The 20,894-nt window shown below is 32.0% G+C and overlaps 1 protein-coding gene across 1 annotated transcript; it reads right to left on the bottom strand.

Annotated features, from left to right (window-relative positions):
• Positions 1-1,171: 1,171 nt before the first annotated feature.
• LOC136063238 (disease resistance protein RUN1-like) lies at positions 1,172-1,684 on the bottom strand. The gene has a single exon (XM_065763285.1). It carries the CDS (start codon positions 1,682-1,684, stop codon positions 1,172-1,174), a length of 513 nt encoding a protein of 170 aa, XP_065619357.1.
• Positions 1,685-20,894: the final 19,210 nt, after the last annotated feature.

Here is a 20,894-nt window from a genome sequence, read left to right on the forward strand (position 1 = left end):
TTAAAACCATGTGTAGGCAAGAATTAGATCTAGTGGACAGAGAGCTGGACCAAGTAGGTTCTACCATGTTGTACTTTTGTAAACTAAAATAGAGTGCTTTTAGGACCGTACACTTACACATTTTGGGTTATAACTTGCATAAGTGTCAATTTGTAAATGGATTACTCCATTTTAGACATGTATCCATCACTTGATGAAAAAAAAAAAAAAACATAAATAGTATATGTATTCCTAACACACTCAGAAAAAAGGACAATGCAGTATTCCTGTACCCCACAAGAAGATGCATGTTTTGTCAAGATTGACTAGGTTTCAACGCACAAGATTAATTTTCAACACGACTCAAAATATTTTTGGGGTTGACCTGAGTCGCTTAGGAGAATAAGCAATAACGAATGGCAAAAAAGAAAATTTTAATTGGTGCTGTTAACATAAAATTTCCTTAATGACATTATTCTTTCTTGATAATGTTTTGTTTTTGTTTTTTTTTTTTTTCTTATAAACTTATTGATAATGTTTTAATTAGTTGATAAAATATCAATTTTATGATGACTTCCTATGAATAAGTATGAGCAAAGCTATATGAGTAATATAATTTTTTTTTTTTTTTATACCATTTAGATTGCACAAATATACATCACTCTTCAATTTGATTAATTTCATGTTACTCTTTTAATAATTTTTCTTGCATCATATGGTTAACCTCTAAAACTCTTAAAAGTAGCCACTTTATTTTTTTTAACATTAAATATTTGTAGATAAAGTTTTGCTACAAACTTGGTTGTAGTCAATGGCTTAACTTCATTCAATATCTTTTCATTAGATGTAAATTTTGATAAGTCTACCATTAGATAACATTTTTTTCTTATATCCTTTGTGTTTGCAAAATTTTTACAAATTAATGATCAATAATTATGTTATCAATTAAATATTTAACTTTTAAGTATTTGTAATCTAAAATTATGCTTAAAAAATAAGTTTATGAATCAATAGTAAATTAAATTTGATTGGCACAAACTCTTTAATTAGTATGATTAAATTCTTATATTTCTACTAACCTAACTAACTTAGTAATTGAAGAGATAATCATAATATACAAAATTTTTCATATTTGGCATTTGTGGTTGTAACAAAACCATTAGAAATCTAAAAGTCATAAAAGCACATAACATTAGTTATTAGATACATACCCATCCTCATAATGCCATCCAGACAAACTAGCTGCTTCCTTTAGAGCTGCCTTCCACCTTTGCACCTTCTCTATGTTATTCTTGAACTTGATTTCTTGCTCAGCCAGTGCTACTTTAAAATTACCTTCTTGCTTTCGTACTTTAGATGGATCCACTTTGTAAAAAACAGGTACAACGAATTGTCCATTCTGCTTGCAGTTAAGAATCTCGACAAGTTCATCCAAGCACCAAGCCGAAAATGCGTAGTTTTGAGAGAATATAATAATTGAAATCCTAGCCAATTTGATAGCTTTGAGAAGTTCCGCTGAAATTTGTTCTCCTCTTGGGAGGTCATCATCAATGAAGGTCTTGAAACCATTGTCACACAAAGCATGATATAAATGGCCAGTAAAACCATAGCGGGTATCTTTACCTCTAAAGCTCAAGAAGACATCGCAGTCCCACCGGCGAGTGGAAGAAGAAAAGGAGTCTCCTCGTTGGATTGATGAAGCCATTAGAGTCGACAAGCAGAAGATTGAGAAGATCAAAGATGGGATGAAATGAGAATTACAAGAGATGAGGAGTAAAGCTCCAAGTTTTTTGACAGAGCGATATTTGAATGGAAATGAAGGCCTTGAAAGTAGAGAAGGCCCACTTCCACGAAGATTCGGTGGTGCAAACTTTTGAACAGAGGCTCTTTCATTTGTCAAAAAGTGAGTGAGAAAACAATGATTAAAATGACTTTATTGACAACGCGGAATTGACTAAATCATTGTGTTTACTCACACATACATTCGCTCCGATCAACAAATTAACCAAAAAAAAAAAGAAAAAAAGAAAACGTACCATCCATTCTCTCACACACAAATGAAAGAAAAAGATGGGAAAGGAAAAGTAAAAAGTAGATATAAAGACAAGGAATCACGTGGGAGGCTAGACTTTTCAATTTTTAAGTTGAAATGAAACTTCTTGGAAGGTGTCTTCCTTACAAATACCACAATTTTTAAGTTGAAATGAAACTTCTTGGAAGGTGTCTTCCTTACAAATACCATTCCATGCATATTTATTTACAAAAATGCCATTTTTTTTTTTCCCTTTGTGCTTACCAATCAGTGTGGACTGTGGACTGCTGACTGTGGTGGAATACAATGTCAGGACAAATGTATGATGTGTGCAATTAACCAATTTTTACTTTAAAAAAAAAACCATATCCACCGATTCAGTTCATTAGAATTTTTGTTTATTCTATAAAACATTCATAATAATGGAGCTAAAAATTTAGCTATTTAATTTCACTAAAAGTTATTTTTTCTATTTTACTTACGCACATCCTGCAGCAGTAGATCTATTTGAGCTTTCAATACAATAAAATAATATATCTACTACAATAATATAATATATTTCACTACAATAAAATAATATATTCACTACACTCATACATTACAGCCATACACAATCACAACCACCACCACCACAGCCTACAACAAAAGAAAAAAAAAATCAACCAAGTCTACACATCACAGCCACACACACAACCACAACCACAACCACCCCAAGTCCACACATCACAGCCACACATACAACCACAACCACAACCATCACAAAAAAAGAAAAAAAAAAATCAACCAAGTCCACACATCACAACCACCACCACCACCACCACCACCACAGCTCACAACAAAAGAAAAAAAAAATCAACCAACCACCTACCACACCACCACCACACCCACAACCACAACCACCACCACAACACAGCCCACAGCAGGAAAAAAAAAAGTGCTGATTGGCGCCTACAGCCCAGCCACCCACCGATGAACCTAACCACCTATCAATGCCGATCTATCCACACAACCACAACCACCAGCACACCATGAAATCCAACCAAATCGCCATCACGAAACCTAGAGATGGGACAGTGATGAAGATCGGCGATGAAGGACTGGGCGATGAAGGATCAGCGATGAAGGACTAGGCGATGAAGATCAGTGATGAAGGATCGGCGATGAAAATTAGTGATAAAGATCGGCAATGAAGGACTGGGCGATGAAGATGAACCCAGAACAGTCAGGAGAGTAAATGAGGGGGAGAAAAAAAAAAAAAAAAAGAAGCTGGAGAGAGAAACAGTGAAAAATTGAAAGAGGAGAGAGAAATTTATTAAAATATTATTATTATTTTTTAGCTTTCATGAACAGTGCACATCTATTTATAGATGTGCACTGTAGCAAATCAGCTAAAAAAAAAAGTATAGCTCCATTGCTGGAGCTTACTTTTTATGTTTGTGGAGCTAAATTTTAGTAATATAGCAATATGCCTCCACTGCTGTGAATGATCTTATCAATTTAAATTTTAGCTTAATAGTAATAAGTAATAATATTTTTATTATATATCTATATAATTATATATTGCACTAATTTTGAAATAGTAAACCGATATTTACCCGTATGAAAATATTCCGATCCTGTTATTAAAATCAACATCAACAAGTAACGAACATAGGGTATGTTCGGTACACTGAATGTAGATTACATTAGGAATAATAATCTTTATTACTGAGAATAAAAGACATTGTAATAGAATAACTAGTACTATTCATAAGTTTAGTTGTTACATATGGAAAACTTGTAAAAGATGATGTATAAGGAAACTTTATATTTTTTGAAATATATTAATGTTAAAACCTATTATATACACTAAGAAATAGATATTACATCCATTTTAAAGATGAATAGCTATTCTTCAATTTAAAGAATAGTTATTCCAATGTAATAACTAATCCATGTAATAAAAATGTAACCAAATGATCGAATTGATATTACACATGAATAACTATTCCATTTTAGGAACTATTACAGCGTACCAAACGTACCCATAGAGATGGAGCTAAATATTGATTGCCCCTCAAATTTTTATTTAAAAATATTAGTATTTGACTTCTCTATCTAAACTTAAGTTTATTATCTAAACTTAATAGCCTTCTGTGTTGAAGTTTCTTCTTTGTCTAAACTTCTATTTCTTGTCCTACAATACTTATACATTAACACGTTATACAATTAAAGTGCTAGATTATTCTTTATGTTAACTGGCAACTCATGCTTTTACAGGTTCTAGGTGAAGGGTAAAGTTGTGGGTTCAAGACTTATTTGGTGCATGCTTACCAATAAAAATAAAAATAAAAAGCTTCTCCTCATTGACTGATTGCACCTACAGGGTGCTCGCTAAGGCAAGCAGATCTGGCCACCCATTAGCAACCTCTTTTATAATATAATGAAGAATGCATTTATGGTGTTCTTTGATGACCCGGTATATAGACTGGTCTTGGTGACCAATTGGATCGAATGTGCACAAGACCAAGTCAAAACTAGTAAAACCCAACAAGATTTAAGCAAACCATGTGACCTAGCTGGGATGTGAATTGTGTAAAATCACACTAATAGGTCCACCTCAATGACTTTTTTATTGTTTAATGTATGATAATATGGTAATTTAAATAAGAGAAAACCTAAAGAAATTAATTAAAAAAATAAAAAATAAAAAACGCATTTTTCTTTCACTTCTTTGCCGATACATGTTATTGTACCCATCACTTTTCACAGTTTTAATTCCCCAAACCTAGGGCTATGCATCAGTTTTCTCTTCTCTGAACATATCACTTTTTAGTTTCACGTAGCTAGGGGTATAATATATGAATATATGTTATATAGTTTATTGCTTAAACCTTCTTTTTCTTATTTTGTTTATATTTTTTATGCTATATTTGTTTATTTCTTTTAGTTTAAGCCTTTAACATTTTATTTTCTCTTCTTTTGTTTACTTAGTTTGAGATTTGCCTTTTTTTCTTTGCTTAATATACATAATTTTTAAACATGTAACAAGATTTTATTTAGCAAAAACTTAGTTGCAATCTTATGACATTCGTTTATTTTTCTTGTGAATTTTATAGAATTTCTAATGATATTGCTTGTGAAACCTTGATTTTGAATTATAATGGCAAGTTTAATTTAGACATATGCCTACTTTTTTTTTTTTAATTTACATATTAGTGTTATGATTTTTTTTTTTTTTTTTTTTTTTTTGCCTGCTGTGGACTACTGCCGGTGGTGGTGGTGGTGTTGGTGGTGGTTGTGGGTGTGGTTGTGGTTGTGGGTGTGGCTGATGGTAGATGTGGTTGTGGCTGTGGATGTTTTTTTGGTAGTGGAATATATTATTTTATTATAGTGATTATATTATTTTATTGTGATGTTTATATTATTTTATTGTGTTGAAAGCTAAGATAGATCCACTGCTGTAGCATGTATGTAGGTAAAATAGATAAAGTAACTTTTGGTGGAGCTAAAAAGCTAAATTTTTAGCTCCACTGCTGTGGATGCTCTTAGAATTTTTATTTATTCTATTATCAATTTAAATTTTAGCTCAATAGTAATAAGTAATAATATTTTTATTATATATTTATATAATTGTATATTGCATTAATTCCAAAATAGTAAACCGATATCTACTAGTATGTAAATATTTGGTTCTTGGTACTAAAACCAACATCAACAAGCAGCGAATGGAGCTAAACATTGATTGGCCCCCAATTTTTTTTTTTTTTTTTTAAATAATAGTATTTGACTTCTTTATCTAAACTTAAGGGCCTTCTGTGCGTAAGTTTCTTATTTGTCTAAACTTCTCTTTCTTATCTTACAATACTCATACATTAACACGTTATACAGTTAAAGTGCTATATTATTCTTTTTGTCAACTGGCACCTCATGATTTTACAAGTTTTAAATGGAGAGTAAAGTTGTGGGTTCAAGACCTATTTAGCATGTTTACCAATAATAATAATATTAAAAAAAAAAAAAAAAAGCTTCTCCTCATTGGTTAATTGCACCTATAGGGTGCTTGCTGAGGCAAGTAGATCTGGCTACAAGTTAGTAGCCTCTTTTATAGTATAATGGAGAACGCATTTACTATGTCCAATCTTGGTGATCAATTGGATCAAACATGCACAAGACCAAGTCAAAACTAGTAAAACCCAATTGGATTTAAGCAAACCATGTGACCTAACTAGGTTTGTAATTTGTGTAAAATTACACTAATAGGTCCACCTCAAAGACATTTTTTTACTGTTTAATGTGTGATAATATGATAATTTTAAATAAGTGAAAATCTAAAGTAAAAAAAAAAAAAAAAAAGCATTTTTCTCTCACTTTTTTGCCAATTCATGCTACTATACCCATCACTTTTCACTGTTTCAATTCTCCAAACCTAAGCTATGCATCAATTTTTTTCTGCTCTGAACATATCACTTTTCAGGTTCACATAGCCAATTAGTAGGTAGGTATGAATATATCAATATATGTTATAGAGTTTATTGCTTAAACCTTCTTTTTCTTATTTTGTTTATAATTTTTATGCTTTATTTGTTTATTTCTTTAAGTTTAAGCCTTTAGCATTTTTTTTTCTCTTCTTTTTTTTTACTTTGTTTGAGATTTGCCTTTTTCTTTTTCTTTTTTTGTTTAATATACATAATTTTAAAATATGTAACAAGATTTTATTTAGCAAAGACTTAGTTGCAATCTTATAACGTTCAATATTTTGCTTGTGAATTTTATAGAATTTCCAATGCTATTGCTTGTGAAACCTTGATTTTGAATTATGTTGAGGCTCAAAAAATCACAGCCCAAGGCCCAAAGAGATAACACATTGGACTAACCCCATGAGAAATAAAACTAGAGAAATAAAAGAGTTGGGCTCACATAATGAAGAAAGAAAGAAAAAAAGAAGAAGAGGATAAGGGGCCCAAAGAGGTGGGATCCAAAGACCTATGGAGGAACAGGCATTAAAACCCATGAAGCAAATGAAAGGCCCAATCGGCCAAGATCAGTAAGCCAAAAGAAGCTCAATAGGAAGAACTAGGCCGAGATCCCAGAGATTGCTAGGGACTTGGGATCCCTGGGATGAACAACACGACCTAAATAGGATTGAAACAGCTCAAAGGAAAGTACCAAAGAACACAAAGAACGAAGGACAGATGAGTCCCTCTCAAGCGCCTAGTGATACAGTAAGGAATTAGAAGGTAAGCAACCATTCATGAACAAAAGATCAGTACCTCAAGGAACCCAGAACGAGAAAACTATAAGTGGGAGTGGCTAGAAGGAAACTTTCGACCCAACAGAAATGGATTCCGCTCACTTGAGAAAAATGACAAAAGAGAGGATGGCCAAAAGCTGGGTTTGAAAAGGTAGGAAGTTTTGAGGAACGTGAAATTGAGAACAACTTTCTAAGCACACCCTGGAATGGAAAGTTAGCCATGGACTTCAAAGAAACAGCACCTAAATGAGGAGATTATGAGAAACAAGGACAGACTCAGCCTTCTGAGTGATAGGCACAAAACAAGCTCTAGTACCCAGGGAGGGGCAAAAGAGAGAAATCACTGGTACCCCAGAGCCCTAGGGTCACACTATAAAAGGAAGAAGCAACCAACATTGAAGGCATTCAGCAATAGGAAAATCATAATAGAATCATTGAGAGAACTCTGTAAAATTTAAGAAAAACAGAGAAACATCTCCCGGTATCCCAGGAATAGCCACTATAGCACATACTCGGATTCAAAATGATTCAAACTTTGCAAGTCTTTGAGGCTTAGATAGCCATCTAAGTCTGTAATTTTTGAGCTTATTTGAACCTTGTATCACGTTTTAGTGAGCACATTGTAATTATAATCAAAGAAAATTAATAAAGTACCTCTCATTAATTCGGGGATCCCTAACCACTGTTTTGTGTATTTCTTAATTATTTTGCATTTCTTTGCTGTTTTTGTTGTCATTCAATACAGATATTCTCGCTTGTTAGTTTATTTGTGTTGTAGGAAACTTGTCATGTGCACCACTTGGTTCTTAAACAGTCCTTTAGCTGCGGTGAACCAAGCCCGGTCCACTAAACTACAATTATTTGGCCCAGGATCCTTAGGCTAGTGTGCTGAAGAAAAAGGCACGCTCACAAATTATAATGGCAAGTTTAATTTAGACATATGCCTACTTTTTTTTATAATTCACATATTCATTATGATTTCTCATACTTACTTTCATTAGTTTATATATATTTAATTTAAAAAAAAAAATTTATTTGATCATGAGATTCGACAGATGAGCTAGTGGCTCATAGACCAAGTCAATGTCCGATCTAAGTTTTATAACTATTGTCTTACCATAAATTGGTGGTTCACATTTTTCTTTTTATAGAAGCAATTGATAATTCACTTTTTTTTTTTTTTTTTAGAATTCCAATCTATGGCGTCCACTTATAATAATAGTTTTTTATCATCAAATCAAGACACCAATTGGTTTTTGGTGTAAGCGGAGATTGAACCACAAATTTTTTATTCAACCATTAGAGACTTTACTAGTTAAGATAATTAGAACCCACAAATTGGTAATTCACTTGGGTGAGAAGAAATTAATGAAATAAATGTAAGTGAACTTATATCTATATTAATCAAGGGTAATTTAAACTAGGGTAGTTAATACCGTACCGTACCGGCCGGTACGGCCAGTATTTCTCTTACCGGTCACTCAACCGGTACAAAAACATGCTTGTATTGTACCGTTTTAAATACCGAGCAATACCGGACTATACCGGCTGTACCGGTGAAAATCGGACATTCCGGCTGAAAATTGAAATTCGGACGGTACAAAAAAAAAATCTATATTAATCACCTGCATTGTCATTCTCCAGTCACTAACCCGGCGCCGATCACCCACTGCCAGTTGCTGCTGCCACCGCTTCTTCTTCACCTTTGTCCCAGTATAAAAGCCGCTTCTTCTTCACCTTGTCCCAGCATAAATGTTCTCTCTTCTCTGTATACTTTTCTTGTTTTGTCTGCCTCTGAGACTGATGGTCTAATAAATGTGAACGAATGACGTTTAAATGGGATAAAAGTAAAAACCGAAGTTAACTTTTCAACTTTTGTCTTTTTGACATCACACGGCTTGGTACTTTTATTATTATTATATTATCATTTTATTAAAAGGATAAAAACATTAATGAGATGTAGCAAACTAGTTAGTAGTAGTAATTAGATCTTCATACATTTTAAATAATTATTAAGTTTTGTTAATAAATTATATAAAATTTGACTAATAAATATATAAATAATATATATAGCAATAAATTTGAACGGTACACTGGTATTGACCGGTACCTAAAATATATCGTACCGCTAACCAAACTAGTACAGCCTCTAGTACGATATTGATTTTCTTGATTTAAATACATCTCAAATAAGTGATAATAAAATGATTATTTTTACAAAATTCCCAGGAAAGATTAAGATTGGCAATTTTGGCGAGGGTCAGAAGGTGTATCATTTGTGGGCTCCCATGTCCCATCAAATTTCTCACACGTTAAAAGTTTTGTCTAATCTGTGAAGATTGTTCAGTGGCTTATTCTATCATGATACGAATTTTCCTCTGTTCCAACTTCCAAGCCATTTTCATTTTCAGCATTGTCCGCATGGACCCACGTACAACCGTCAATTAACTCCATGACTGAGAACTTTCTTTGTTTTCTTCCTTTACATATTTTTTTTTCCAATTTGTTTGCTTCCTTCTCTTCCTATATTATTATCTGCCTCCACTTTCACACTCATCACAGTCAATTTCTTGTGCTCTGCGTTATACAAAGCCTATTATAGAACAATTCTAAGGAAAATCCTATCTCTCTAATCTTTCTTTAGATTCAAGGAAGAGAAAAATCATCTACATTATTTGTTTTTCGTTATATCAAGCTTCAATTGCCATGGAGTTCATAAACTTGAGTTCTTGGATTGACGTAGCCCCAGTTCCCATTATTTACTCTCAGAAGCCTTCCAATTCACCAAAGCTTGAGCCAATTGCTGAAGAGGGTGCCGAGGAATACGACGATGATTCATAATCTGGGATGTTTTCTTTTCATCTTCTTCTGTGTTGGATTCTTGAAGAGCTGCTTGCATTTCAGACTATATGTGGCTCTAATCCGGAGCCCTTTCGCTTGTATTAAAATGATTTACAGCTCTTATAAATAAATAAATAAATAAAAAGATTTACAGCTTTTTTTTTTTTGGTGGTAAATTTGTGCAAAAAGTGAAATTTCAAGCAAGTTTTGCCATTTTGGTTAATTGAACCAGTAAAAGTTTTTTTGACATTCAATAAAAGATTTTGGTGTAAATTTAATTTATAAAAAAGATAATTTAATGTCTTAATTTAATAATAAATAAAAATCATCATGGGCTGAATAATTAAGTTCAAATCTTATTATATCAATTAAAAAAAATACCTATAGAGGGGCAAGTGTCATAAGTTTGGATTATTATGCATAAAGAACAGAGTTTGGTTCCAAACTAGTTTGGAACTATATTCCAACTCATTACATAGTGAATAGAGAAATGATATATTCCAATAAAGACTAACCACATATGATTTATTATAAAAATGTTGTAAAATTGTTGTAGACGTAGCATCTCTCTAGTGAATAATGTTATTATTTATATGTATTATTTAAATAAACCGCATAATTCATTACAAAAGTACAATTGTTTTAATTGTCATATAGTAGGTTGAAGTAAGATAACATCAAATTAGTTTGGAACTAAATTTTCTCCAAAAGTTGGAATTTGGGCTCAGATCTTCAAAATTTAATTTTTAATAAAAATTTAAAAATGAATTTGAAATTGAGCCTGAAATCATATTTGCAGAAGTAATTCAGCACATAAATTCATATGGAGAATCATTCTACTAACATTCCTCATGTGACTAATATTGGTACAAAACGGATCTTAATTTCTAATCCTATTTCTTGGCAAGAGCTACAGAAACATTCAACAGTTGTTGATAAACTTATTGTACTTATTGATAAATTCAACGGATTTTAGTTTTGTCAACTTCAATTCCAATTCTTCCCATGCTCTATCAATAACTTGGTTAAGATATGATTAATTTATATGAGGAAAAAAACTATTGGATAAAAGTCCTTACTTCTTATGCTTTTAAAAGTGTATTCAAAATTACAATTTAGATTTGTCACCAATAATTGTAAGTTAATTTTTTTCCTTCAATTCTTCCATTTATCCCACATGTAAAAAACTTTTTGAAGCTTTTAATTATTTATTATTACCTCTATAGTTTTGAATCTTTTGATATCATTTGGATACCACTTCCTTTCATTTTACTCTCGCACTCACTGCAAAGAAGAAAACCTCCATAGAATTCAGGTTCTCTAGCTATCTCGTCCTTCAATCTTGCTTCTCTTGCAAAGAAATAACTATCATTGTGTTTTGTGTTCATCTTCATTACAAGGGTCTCTACCTGTTTGCTCCACAGGGTTGAATTTTTGGTTCTTTGGCTTATTAGCAGGACAAAGCGATTCTCTTACTACAATGGCAAAAGAGATCAGAGATTTGAGTTCTTCGACTGAGATTGCACCAGCCCTTCTCATTTCTCATAGTAAAGTTACCATTTTTCCTGTATTTGGAGACAATTACTGAAGAGAAGGCTAAAGAATGCAACGAAGACTCCTAAGATATTGCAGTGCTTTTTCTTTTTCTTTTTTTCGACTGAGTGACTAATTTTATTCTACCACATCGATTTTTCCTTTTCTTTTCCTTGTGTTTTCTTTTCTTTATATTTAACTAGGAAATTTAATTGTATTCTTTAAGCACCGAATTCGAGATGCTTATAATGAATCTCTTATGTCTCTTGGACATTATCATGACAATTTTTTTGTAACTTCTGTAGTTCTGTTTGCCCTTTAATTTTGGTAAGGCACTAATTGAGTAATTGTAATAGGTTTTGGTGCTCCTTAACCTAACAAGATACCACTAGTGACTTTCTAATCTTAGGTACTAATAGTCTAATACTACCCATGCTTTCACTTTGGTGAGAAGAAATTAATGAAATAAACATGTTTCTATTTAACAATAAATCTAGAGCAACAACAAAATTCATGACAAATTTCACAATTGTTTGAGATGGCAAGTTATTAATGATAGATAATGAAGTGCGTTAATGGTGAGACCATATAAAAATCAATGATAATCTATCAACCCAACAAGCTTTGTTGAGTGAAATGGAGAGAATACATGCATAGGAGTTACAAATTGAAGGCATAAAATGGAAAACGAAGCTTTGTAAATGTCTTAATTGTACAAGAAATGGGGAATACTTGTGAAAGGATTATGAGCTATTGCACTGTACAATAGTTTTTAAGAGATTAAAAATTAAAGAGTTTACTTTTTTCAGACTTAAAATTAGAAATTTTGTAATCTTTTAACTTTTTACCTTTTTAAGTTGAATAAAATTTTCTATCATTTCTTTAACAAAAAATTAATTATACCATTTAAAAAAAAAAAAAAGCAATTTAAACACTTCTTATATAATATAAGTGATTAATAAAGTGATAATTACTCTTACAAATATATCAAGAAAGATTAGATTGACAAAATTTCCCAAAAAAAAAAAGAAAAAGAAAAATAGATTGACAATTTTGGTGAGGGTGTGGTATTTGTGGGCTCCCAAGTCCCATCAAAGTTCTCACACGTTTAACGTTTTTGTCTTTTCTATGGCAATTTCGGTCGCTTATTCTATCATTATACGAACTTTCCTCTGTTCCAAGCTATTATCAACATTGTCCACATGGAACTGCGTACTACCATCAATTAACAATGACTCAGAACTTTCTTTGTATCTTCCTTTTCCACTTTTGTTTTGCACTTCCCTCCTCTTCCTATATTAATAAGTGCCTCAACGTTCATATTCATCACAGCCAATTTCTTGTGCTCTTCGCTATACAAAGCCTCCTGGAACGATTCTAAGAAAATCCCATCTCTCTCATCTTTCTTTAGATACAAGGAAGAGAAAAAAATCATCTACAGAAATTTACCCACAGAATCTGTTTCTCTTTATATCAAAGCTTCAATGGCTAAGGGGATCATAAACTTGTATTCTTGGATTGAGGTAGCCCCAGCTCCTATTATGTACCCTCGGAAGAAGCCTTCCAATTCACCAAGGCTTGAGCCTATTGCTGAAGAGGGTGCTGAGGAATACGATGATGATTCATAATCAGGGCTGTTTTCTTTTCAGCTTCCTCTGTCTTGGATACTTGAAGAGCTGCTTGCATTCAATTTTGGCTACCTGTATTCAGATTTATATAAATTGTTATGTTGAGCTGAAGTTTAAAAATCGAAGAAGTAGAGCAACCATTTTAAAGTTTCAGACTATAGGTGGCTCTGATCCGGAGCTCTTAGCTGTTGTAATAGGGTCATTTCATGAACATATTATTGTAAAGAACAATTTGCATCAGACCAATGCTTTCAATGTGCAAATTAGTTTCTTTTGATGTAAATTTTATCTCCCTCTATGGAAAATGGAGTTCAATTTGTTTTACTACTGGACAGTATTTGTGATGCATTAGGATTTAGAGCTAACAAAATAAAGACTCATCTTTATTAGCTTGTCCAAGAATTTAGAGCTAACAAAAGTGCTAAAATTTTCAGCTCACTTTTAATAGTGAGGTCAGAAACTCCATTTAACTCATGAAGACCATCAGAACAACAAATTCTTAACCCAAATTTTTGGGATCAGTCAAATTACTTCCAGCTCATGTAGCATATTCTTAATTGGTCGCATGAATTTTTCAACTCAAATTACTTCCTTAATTAGCATATCATCTTTTTTATTGATATAATTTTTGGTTTTCTTCTGCATCTTTTCATTCCTTCAACTTGAATTTACTATTCATTAGTGAGTTAATCACACTTTTCTAAATTGCTACATTCAACTCATAATCAGTGAAAAAAAAAAAAATACTAAAACCATTTAGCAAAAATGCAATTCAGGGGTTTAATTCTGTTTTGCTGTGTCCCTTTTGCTTGTATTAAAATGATTTACAGCATTTTATTGTAAATTTGTGGAAGATGTGAAAATTCAAATGGCATATCAATGTTGGGTTTTGGTTAACTCAACCGATATTGTATAAGGGATTTTGGTTTAAATTTGACCTATACAAAAAAATAGTTGATGTTTTGATCGGTTGATAAAAAGCAGGTATTATAAAGTACGGTGCTTAGATTGAAATTCTATTATATCAATTAAAAAAAAAGACACATAGGCTATAGATGTGCGTGTGTGTGTGTAATTGCCTCTCAACCTCCCCTAAAAGCTCCTTTATTGTAGGAAAAAATTAGTTGACCCCCCTATAAATTCTTGACAAGTCTCGCATAAGTAACACCATCCACATAATACGGCTTCTACTTGCAATTGTCACTACACAAGCTGATTGTGAGTTTTGCATAGAAGGGAAAGTTTGTGTGGAATTTTAATAGAGTATAATTATTAATGTTGGAAATAATTTCCCCAAAGGGATAAGTATAACATTTAAAAAAAAAACATAACAAAAATGCAATTCAGGCGTTTAATTTTGTTTTGCAGTGTCCCCTTTGCTAGTATTAAAATGATTTACAGCATTTTATTGTAAATTTGAGTAAGATGTGAAAATTCAAATAGCATATCAATGCTGGGTTTTGGTTAACTTAATCAATATTGAATAAGGAATTTTGGTTTAAATTCGACCTACACTAAAAATCAGTTGATGTCTTGATTAGTTAATAAAAAAACAATTATCATGAAGTGGATGCTAAGGTTTAAATCCTATTATATCAATTAAAAAAAGACACCTATAGCCTATAGATGTATACAGGGGCGGAGCCAAGGGCAGCGGGGGAGGGGGGTAATTGCCTCTCAACCTCCCCTAAAAGCTCCTTTATTATAGGAAAATTTTAGTCTGTCCCCCCTATAATTTTTTGTCAAGTCTCGTACAAGTAACACCGTCCACATAATACAGCTTCTACTTGCAACTGTCGCGCGCTACACAAGTTGATTGTGAGTTTTGCATAGAAGGCTAAGAAGGAGAAGTTTGTGTAGAATTTTGATAGAGAGGAATTATTAATCTTGGAAATAATTTCCCCCAAAGAGATAAGTACAACATTTTTAAAAAAAAATAACAAAACAAATAGATAACATAAAAATTGCTCCAGAATGCTTTGGTTTTTTACAACAATTGAAATTCAATTTCCCCATACCACCATACTTATTAAATTTGAAATCTATTTCATCTTCCAAAATAATTAAACATGCATCAATTGGTCCATATTTTAAACTTAAGGTTACTTCTTTTTTCTTTTTTTCTTTTTTTCTTTTTTTAACTACTTATGTCTTATTTTCTCACAGTACTAAATCCATAATGTCTTTATTTCCTACATTGATTTTTTAGACTAAGTTTGGCTTCAAACATATTTGGAGCCTAAGGCTACAACATACCTTAGCGGAAACTCTAAGTTTTTAGCAATGAATATTGTTAAAAATAAATAAGATATCAATGGATGAATGATTGCTTAATTTGTTGAAAATTGTTGATAATAAAGAAATCATAAAATGGTTTTAAAGATACATTTAAAATTACTAGGAATAAATAAGAAAACTCTACAAGGGTAAGTTAGTAATTATTCTAGGCGTGAAAAGTAAATTACAATTTACATTTATACTACATTTTGTATGGCAATTACACTATTATATATTATATATTTTTTATTTCTTTAACAAAGATTTTTTTAGTTTTATTTTGCTTCCTATCTTGTCTTTTAAGATTTCCCCGAACCTGAACTGAAATCTTTGCTCCATCACTCGGTGTAGTATGAGACATAGAAACTAAGAATTTTCAGTATTATGGGGTGAAAGAGGCTAGGGGCAATTGTCATTAGTTTGGATTACCGTAAATAAATTTTAGGAACTATTATTTTTTTAAAAATTTGTTGGTGGGTTCAACACCATTGGGTGCACGTGTAACTTATCATTTTTATAAATTAAAAAATAAAACCTTATATTTGTCTACTACTACAAATGCACAATAATTGTCAAATCTCTTTATATAATAAATTATACTGCTCAAATAAGATATGATCATATGAGCTAAACTTTTAAATAAATATCCCTACTTCTTTGCTTGTAGAATGGATCAAAATTAACTTCTTCTTCTTTTCTTTTTTTTCTTTCTTTTTTTTTTTTTTTCATTTAAGATGCCATGAGAACGACAAAGGAGAGGACTTGGATTTAAGTTTGACATTGATAAATAAGCTTTGTGACAAACTCACAAACAAAGTTGTCAAAATTACAATTTAAATCGTACAATCTTACAATCCCACTGTTCAAAATGATCAGAATCATTTGTAGTTTAAGATGGTAGGTAGGATCATGTTGGATTGTACGCTCCAACGATCTTACACAATCCCACTTCAAAACCCAAATTTTCTTTGAAACATAAAAAGTCCAGTTAGCTCTCACCAAAGACGATGACCCAATAGACCCTTATAAGATTTAAAGTGTCAAAACTACCCCTTTGTGAAATGAAAATATAAAAAAAAAATACCTTAATTAAAAATAAAACCATAATGAAAATATCAATATTTGAATCCCTCTCTTTCCCTGCTCTCCTAATCCCCAAATCATGGCTAAGGAGGTTACCTCTCGTCGTTCAATAAATTTTAAGCAAATATCAAATTCTAGATTCTGATTTACTTGCTTTTCTTAGTTTTTTTAAAAAAAAATTTTAAATTTTTTCAATTGACGTAAATTTGAAGCTTGGTGAATCGTACTAGTGAACAACGTGTTTTTGAGTTAATGTTGTTTATTAGGAGAAATGAAGAACATTTACGCTTGGTTTTTGCTTAAACTTAGGGCTATATGATTGGAATTATTTTTCTTGTGTTTTTGCTTTGGCTTAGTGTTTTCGTTTTATGAATTTATCATGTTTAATTTGCTTCTTTTATGATTGCATAGGTTGCTTCTTTTGAGCATGCCTTTGGCTCTTTGTAATTTTATTCTATGTTTCTCACCATTGCTGATTGGTCTATGGCTCTTTTATTCTATGTTGATTGGTGTATGGTTGGTCTTATTGCAGCCTTGGTACTTGGTTGTTAACTAAATATTTATTGAACTTTTTCAATAAATTATATTAAAAATTAAGTATATTTGTTTCATTAGTATAAAATTAGTGTGTAACTCCGTGCATATGCACGGATACAATTTGATAAATTACCGATTGTTTCAAAAGTTTAAGTTGTTAGGAAATTGTGAATTTAATCACTTAACCATAAATCTAACACTGCCTCTCACTTGTAGGCCTAAACTTTCCCTTATAAGTGGGAGCCCAATCAGTGGGAATTTAACATTTTAAATGAGAGGTAGAGTAAAGCCAGGATCACTTAACCATAAATCTAACATTAAAAACAATCACAATTATATGATTCAAACTATACATTTTTTTTAAAAGATGTTCAACTTATACGTGGTATTAGCTTACACTTTTTCTAAACCATACATTTCTAAAATATGTAATGGTTATATATATATATATATAATATTTAGAATTTAATTGGTTTTAGTCTCTTTATTTTTTGCACGCAATAATTCATTTGCCACAAAAATTGAAAATTTAGATGAACATGTGGCAAAAAATTGGACTCCAATTGAAATTCAAGTTAGAATCTAATTGGATTTGGGCTCTTCAATTTTTACACTCAATAATTCACTCAGCACAAAAATTAAAAATTAAATAGGACACGTGACACAAAATTGGATTTTCTATGAGCTTTGGCTATATATAGAGATATATATATATATATATATATATATGTGGGGTCAAAGAATTTGGCAATCTCGGCCCATTTTATACTAAGCCCAAAGCCCACGCCGAGGAGGAAGAAATGTCCAAGGATGAACGAAGAAAGTCCAAATTGCCAAGAAACATCACCGAGGACAATCCTGTTCTTAGCCAACCGAGATCATAGAAGAGAAGAGCGGTACGCCATCAAAGGCAGTCTCCCAGAGCATCCCACGAAGAAGGACAAGTACAATGGGTCAGCCATGAGAGCATGGTAGAGGAGCAATTCAAGGAGAAACTGTCACCTCCACATTAAATGCCTACAACTAACGTTCTGGCTGCATTAATGAGGAAATGACCTCTGAACAGTGCTGCCTTGGTTGTTGCAACTCACAGAAGGTTTGGGAAGGCAGCTGATGGAACAAGCATTCGAGTAGTGACTTGCATGATCAACAAATGAAGGGTCAAGATCAACTGAAAGGGGATGTATAATGTAAGAGATCCTCCAGGAAAAGGGGATCGGGAATTAGAAATAGAGAACACAGTAGCAATTTGTATCATCTTTGAAACCTTTGCAACCAAGCACTAAAGAAATAATAAGAACAACAAGCTCCTCATGATGAGGGCCGAGGTCGAAATTTCACACTTTAGTCCTCGTCCTTGTTATTCAACCCATTCATAACCATGTTTAGTTGTTGTAACTCTTACTAAGGCCTAGTTCTTAAACTCATTCTTTATAAATTTATTGTATTGGGCTAGTTGGGTTTGAGTCCACTCATCCAATAGAAGAAGTGCTCAAACCCAATCCCTACAATATATATTACATTATAATTATGCAATATTTTTATGAATAAATTTATGATTTATGTGATTATTCAACATATAAAGTCACTACTAAGGTTTTTTTTTTTTTTTTTGGTTAAAAAAAAATGATCTTTTAATCCACAATCTACTTCTACAATTTGATCCAATCCCAAACAATCCTAAGTAGGATCCTGACTTTAGAAACTTTACTCACATGTCTGAGTTCAATAAACCATGATCAACCTACTTTGATGTCCCACTCGAATATTTGAGTTTGGTAAGTTACGATCTCAACTCTATCATTCAACACCAACCATGAACCAACTTAATACCCATTGGCACAACTTGGTGACAAGACTTGAACCTGCTCTCAGCAAATGAAATAACATGTCCAGCATGCAAACCATTGGGCCACACACATCTTGTTGGTCAGGAATGAAAAATTAATACATATAAACCAATTTAAGTATCAAATATATTCATTCTCAAAAAAAAGTATCAAATATATTAAAAATCAAATGACATATCATTGTTTGACCTTAGTTTGATCCGACGTCAAAACCCTTAAACCTCTCCCTTTTCCAGTTCATTAAACGGTCCAAGTTTCAAAATCATAAATAGATTTTTTCCTATCGAAATTGGTCAAGTTCAACCCTAGCATGATTTTAGCTTTACCATACTCGTTGGTAGCAACAGCCAATGGGCAACAATAATCTCAAACAAACCAAAAGGATTCAATAGGGCAGGCCAAATATTGCAAAATTTATCCTCTATACTGATTGCTTACTTGGCATGAATTAAAACAATCCATTAANCTTTTTTTTTTTTTTTCTGATGGGTCGATCAAAATTACTTGATGATAAAGATATAATTTTCACAAATATAAAAGTGAATTCAAAGTTACAATATAGATTTGTCTACATTCATTGTAACCCAATTTTTTTGACTGCTGTCCTCCTCACTTTCCTTCCATATTTCCCACATGTAAAAAACTTTTTAAAAGCTTTTAATTATATATATTATCTCTAAGTTTCGAATCTTTGGATACCGCATCCTTCTTTCATTTGACGCGTTGTCATTTGCTTGTATAAAGGGATAGCTTCACAAACTATACTCTCGAGTCTCAACCCACTCTCACAGTCTCAGTCTCACTGCAAACAAACAATAAAACCTCTAAAATAAAGGTTCTCAAACTATCTAATCCTTTCCTTAAATCTCACTTCTCCACTCTCCAGCAAAGAAAGAATTATCATCGTGTTCATCTTCATTACCAAGGTCTCTTAAATTTTTGGGTTTTTTTTTTTTTTTTTTGGTTAAAAAAAAATGATCTTTTAATCCACAATCTACTTCTACAATTTGATCCAATCCCAAACAATCCTAAGTAGGATCCTGACTTTAGAAACTTTACTCACATGTCTGAGTTCAATAAACCATGATCAACCTACTTTGATGTCCCACTCGAATATTTGAGTTTGGTAAGTTACGATCTCAACTCTATCATTCAACACCAACCATGAACCAACTTAATACCCATTGGCACAACTTGGTGACAAGACTTGAACCTGCTCTCAGCAAATGAAATAACATGTCCAGCATGCAAACCATTGGGCCACACACATCTTGTTGGTCAGGAATGAAAAATTAATACATATAAACCAATTTAAGTATCAAATATATTCATTCTCAAAAAAAAGTATCAAATATATTAAAAATCAAATGACATATCATTGTTTGACCTTAGTTTGATCCGACGTCAAAACCCTTAAACCTCTCCCTTTTCCAGTTCATTAAACGGTCCAAGTTTCAAAATCATAAATAGATTTTTTCCTATCGAAATTGGTCAAGTTCAACCCTAGCATGATTTTAGCTTTACCATACTCGTTGGTAGCAACAGCCAATGGGCAACAATAATCTCAAACAAACCAAAAGGATTCAATAGGGCAGGCCAAATATTGCAAAATTTATCCTCTATACTGATTGCTTACTTGGCATGAATTAAAACAATCCATTAATAGAGATCCTTCAAAAGAAATATGTAAGTAGCTTACATAAGTCATGATTGATTTGGCACTTTGCATTCATATGGAACAAAAATATAAGTAAAGTACATTATTTCATGATAATTGCTTTGTATCTTTTGGTCAAAATATTAATTGATTTTTTGTATGAATGAGATTCAAAGTTTTAAAATTCTGTCCCTTATTCAACTATCATGAATTTTACCAATTAAGCTAACCTGAAATCACAAAT

This window comes from Quercus suber, unplaced genomic scaffold, assembly GCF_002906115.3.
Source record: "Quercus suber isolate HL8 unplaced genomic scaffold, Cork oak 2.0 scaffold_502, whole genome shotgun sequence".
Classification (NCBI taxonomy): Eukaryota; Viridiplantae; Streptophyta; class Magnoliopsida; order Fagales; family Fagaceae; genus Quercus; species Quercus suber.

Bases quoted from the DNA above. Each gene is read 5' to 3' on its own strand.
- LOC136063238 (XM_065763285.1), bottom strand. From the start codon at position 1,684: ATGGCTTCATCAATCCAACGAGGAGACTCCTTTTCTTCTTCCACTCGC.